At 33.7% G+C, this 4,783-nt stretch overlaps 1 protein-coding gene across 1 annotated transcript; it reads left to right on the plus strand.

Annotated features, from left to right (window-relative positions):
- Positions 1 to 1,469: 1,469 nt before the first annotated feature.
- On the plus strand, positions 1,470 to 4,171 carry LOC110884024 (60S ribosomal protein L5). Its single transcript, XM_022131702.2, has 9 exons — positions 1,470 to 1,577; positions 2,189 to 2,258; positions 2,356 to 2,447; positions 2,675 to 2,801; positions 2,878 to 2,957; positions 3,045 to 3,161; positions 3,224 to 3,358; positions 3,479 to 3,648; positions 3,841 to 4,171. Exons 1-9 carry the CDS (start codon positions 1,575 to 1,577, stop codon positions 3,959 to 3,961), a joined length of 915 nt encoding a protein of 304 aa, XP_021987394.1. The 5' UTR covers positions 1,470 to 1,574; the 3' UTR covers positions 3,962 to 4,171.
- Positions 4,172 to 4,783: the final 612 nt, after the last annotated feature.

Raw genomic sequence — 4,783 nt, forward strand, 5'->3', positions numbered from 1 at the left:
ATAAGTTATAATGATTTATTTATGCTCATGAGGTACGATAAATAAAAATTTTGATGTTAATTAGGTCATAAGCGGACATAATGACTTGATGAAATAAATTATGGATAAATGATGTTTACTTGTGATTATTAGAAGCAGCATAAAATCCATACCTACAAGGTGTTCGATAAATTGTCTAAGTGAAAGTGTTTTGCTATGGTAGCGCGATGAAACTTGAAAAGAATCATATGAAATGATTCTTGATAAATTTGGTGATAACGACTCTTATAAGTGGTAATTTGATAAATAATCGGGTTGTATTCTATAGGCGACTCGAAGGATAAGCCGGGAGATCAATCCGGAAGTGATACTCGACTCAAGGGAAAGCTTTAAGGTACGTGGCTTATGCTTTGTAGAATTTTGTTAATATTTTGTATTGATTTATGTTAAACATTATGGTTAAAATCATGAAATTCGGTTCATTCTAAAATGATGGATTTCATACGAATGAACCGAATGAATAAAATTCGAATAACGAAAGAGTTTGGTTGTTAAAAGTGATGGATTTCACTACAACATCCAAACGGGTTAAAAATAACGGACTCATGAAGAGTTCGGTTGTATAAAAACGATGAATTTCGCTAAGTTAACCGAATGGGTCAAAATAATGAAATTATAAAGAGTTTGGTTGTTAAAAGTGAAAGATTTCACTAAAACATCCAAACGGGTCAAAGTAACGAATCTATGAAAAGTTTGTTTGCTTAAAAGTGATAGAGTTCACTAAAACATGCAAACGGTCAAAATGATAGAATGATAAAGGTTTGGTTATATAAAAGCGATGGATTTCGCTAGGTTAACCAAACAGGTCAAAATGAAGTCTTAATGCATACCAGAATGGTTGCATAAATAATGACTCAGTATAATACCCGGATAATGGCTAGGATTTCGAATATATACGTAAACCAAGAAACGGGAACACGGACTAAAAGTCAAAAGACTCAGATTGTGAGTTATGACGAAAAGATAAACAATTTCGCATATGGAAATTGTGATAATAATGTTCAACTATTTGTGGTTGAATGGGTCGAATAATTAAAATGCATACCCGGTAACGGATGCATAAAACCCGTGGATAGTACCCTGAGTAATAGAAATCATTCATAGTTATGATGTAAAACCCGCCCAGTTCAAGGATCGAACCTGGGTTACTTGGAGGTATGGTTGTAAAAATCCCGACTAGGTGCCGATTAATCACAATTAATCCCGATGAATCGTTGGTTCCCACCCCACCGTTCGACTAGCGATTACTTCAACACTATTTGAAACTCCAGATCTCTCCTTTTATCACTCCACCACCAGTTCATTAGTTGTACCAATAGAAACATAAAAGTCCAGGTACTGTATTCAACTCATAATAAAACTATAAGGACTACACTAAACATTCCTAAATACCAAAAAAACCCTAAAAACAATCACAGCCGTCCATCTTGATCATCTTCTTCTAGGGTTTGTGGTACTTAAACGCCTTCAAAATCGTTCTTCAACTGCTCTGAAATCTCAGTGTCGTCTTCTCCGAAGCATATCGAGCGTCACTCATGGTAATGATCTACATTCTCATCTTCTTGTCATTTCAATTTCATATTTTTGATCAAATATTCACATGTTATCTCAAATTTGTGTGCCAAATCTCTGGTGGAATTGACATTTTGTCTGTAGTTTGTGAAAAAAAATATTTATGTTAGATTGCACTATGTTTCAATGATAATCATTGACCAGAAGATGCAACTTTATTATTAGTCATATTAATATTAGTGTAGCAATTTGATATTTAGTTTTGCAGTAGTTGTGTACAACATTAGTTTTCTGTTGATTTATCATTGATTTGATCTTTAATTGTTGATGGTGACTTCAGTAGGTTTATTTATTTATTTATTTTTTTAATTAATTTGACCACATTATTATGCTATATGGTGAAACATTGTTAGAAGACACTCTTAAAGTTTTTTGAAACATTATTTATGTTCTAACTGCATTGAAATGTGCTTTAGTGAGCATACATTTGTCACTCTTTCCTATTGCTTAATAAGCTAAGTTCAACTATTTGTCATTGTTTTGTATGGTGTGTTATAACTACATGTAAATTGTTATAGTTATTGCTCAATTTACATTTGATCTGGATGTTAAAATTGTGATTGTGTGGATTTTGAAGGCTTTTGTCAAAGCTCAGAAGTCAAGATCCTACTTCAAACGGTTTCAAGTCAAGTTCAAGAGAAGAAGAGGTATGGATATCCTTGTTATTTGTTTTGTATCTCGTTATTCTCTATCGAGTTACACGAGTAACCCCTGTTTGTTTGTTTTTTTTTTTTGTTAATGCAGAGGGTAAGACTGATTATCGAGCGAGGATTCGCTTGATTAACCAAGACAAAAATAAGTATAATACTCCAAAGTACCGCTATGTCGTGCGATTTGTATCCTTGCCATTTATCTTTTTCCATTTTGGATCATTTGTCTACATGTCTTTTAGTTCAGTCGTTAACATGGTTCCGAACTATTTTTTAGAAACAGAGTATATTTGTTCAAATTTGTTATGAACTTTGTTATTATTTTATTCAGTTTTTGTTGCTTAGATTATTACACGAGTCTTGGATTGCTTGTAATATTTTTGAAAAGTTTTACCCCTTAACGATGGCATTAGAGCAACAAAGATATAGTTGCGCAAATTGTGTCTGCAAGCATTGCTGGGGATATGGTTCTTGCGTCCGCATATGCTCACGAACTGCCTAACTATGGTCTCAAAGTTGGGCTCACAAATTACGCTGCAGGTATCTTGGTGTTTAAACTTTATAATCTCATTAATTTTTTGTTAAAAGATCACTGCTTAACTATTTTCATATGTAGCTTACTGTACCGGTCTTTTATTGGCTCGCCGCGTTTTGAAAAAGCTTGAGATGGACGACGAATACCAAGGAAACGTTGAGGTTATTTTCTTGTTTATAAAATTACTTAAATGCCACTCATAATCATGTAGTTTATATCAATATTAATTTAGAGATTAAACTGTGCAGGCAACTGGTGAAGATTACTCTGTCGAACCCGCAGAGACCAGGAGGCCTTTCAGGGCTCTTTTGGACGTCGGTCTTATCAGAACAACTACCGGCAATCGCGTGTTTGGTGCTCTCAAGGTACATGTTTTAATAATTTAATCCACAGTTAATTACGTATTCTTATGTAATTTTTTGTTTAGGGGGCTTTGGATGGTGGCATCGACATCCCACACAGTGAAAAGAGGTTTGCGGGATTTAACAAAGATGGTAAGCAACTTGATGCTGAGGTGCACCGCAACTACATTTACGGTGGGCATGTTGCTTCCTACATGAGGGTGAGCATATTGTGTATAGTCTTTGTCTCTTTGACCATATTTTAAACTTTGGAAGAGAATAATCGGTTGAATATGTAATTTTTTTATACGGGTTGAAAACTTGAAATCAAATACGTGCAGACTTTAATGGAAGACGAGCCAGAAAAGTATCAGACTCACTTTTCTGATTACATCAAAGCTGGGGTTGAACCCGATAACATTGAAGAGCTATACAAAAAAGTGCATGCGGCCATTCGTGCGGACCCCACCCCGAAGAAATCTGAGAAGCAGCCTGCTAAGGAGCACAAGAGGTAACTTGTGTTTTTATTATTACACAATCAAACATTAAAGGCCACATGTTTATTTGTGTCAAAAGACATCAAAATCCTAACCTTAACAACACTTAAAATTTGTAAAAAACTGTTTCTGTAAATGGGTTGGGTGTATTATTTTGAGATTAACTAGATGCTATGAAAGTGACTGAACTTTTGGATTGGTTTTAGGTATAACTTGAAGAAGTTGACATATGATGAGAGGAAGCAGAAGCTTATCGAGAGGTTGAATGCTTTGAATGCGGCAGCTGGTGGAGGTGACGATGATGATGATGAGGAAGATGATGAGTGATAATGATGTTGAATTGTTTGGAAAGAAGACACTTGTGGTGACTTCAGTTTTGTATGTGTTGTTTTTTAGAATCAAAGATGAGATATTTGGAGACATCAAAAAGAGAGATATCCGACATTCTTGTTCAAATCTTTCTTGGTGCAATTTTTTTAATCAGTTTTAGTTTTTGCGGTTGTCACTACTATTTATTAACATCTTTGTTAAATATCTTGGAAAATTAAACTGTTTCACCGGGTAAGATTGTAGTTGGTTTGTAATATTTGGATTATATGTCTCTCTATTGTGGTGAACAAATCACTAAGCGCACATGGTTACTATATATTAATAAATGAAATGAATAGTGATTTTAATATTATAATAATATATAGTTTTTTTAATATTTTTATTATTTTAATATTATAATAATAGTTATTTTCTTTACTTTTTTACTTTAATCTTTTTTTAATATTAGGGGTTTGAATAAGTTTGGTGTCAACCGGTATTGAACCAGTACTAGTATCGAAATTAAGCACAAATTAAATATTAATTAATTGTACAGGTATCCGTACAATTAATTAATATTTAATTTGTGCTTAATGACTGTGCTTGATTATAAGTGTTGATTAAACTGCTTTATGATTTTTGCATCATACATACATATGCATCACATTTCTTACTGTCACTCCATTCATTATATACAACCTTTAGTGACAAACTTGATGCACAAAGCACAGTGAGCGGGTAATTCAGAAACATGCTGACAATGCCAGCACATAGACAGTGTTTTTTTTTTAGGCCAATATGAGCCAGAGACAGGATACTACACTAGTATGGAGTGTAGGG

Source organism: Helianthus annuus, chromosome 6 (assembly GCF_002127325.2).
Source record: "Helianthus annuus cultivar XRQ/B chromosome 6, HanXRQr2.0-SUNRISE, whole genome shotgun sequence".
NCBI lineage: Eukaryota > Viridiplantae > Streptophyta > Magnoliopsida > Asterales > Asteraceae > Helianthus > Helianthus annuus.

What these genes read in the sequence shown, in the direction of transcription:
- LOC110884024 (XM_022131702.2), top strand. An exon ending in GCTCACAAATTACGCTGCAG is followed by an intron (nt 2,802 to 2,877) that starts GTATCTTGGTGT and finishes TTTCATATGTAG; the next exon opens with CTTACTGTACCGGTCTTTTA. An exon ending in ATGTTGCTTCCTACATGAGG is followed by an intron (nt 3,359 to 3,478) that starts GTGAGCATATTG and finishes AAATACGTGCAG; the next exon opens with ACTTTAATGGAAGACGAGCC.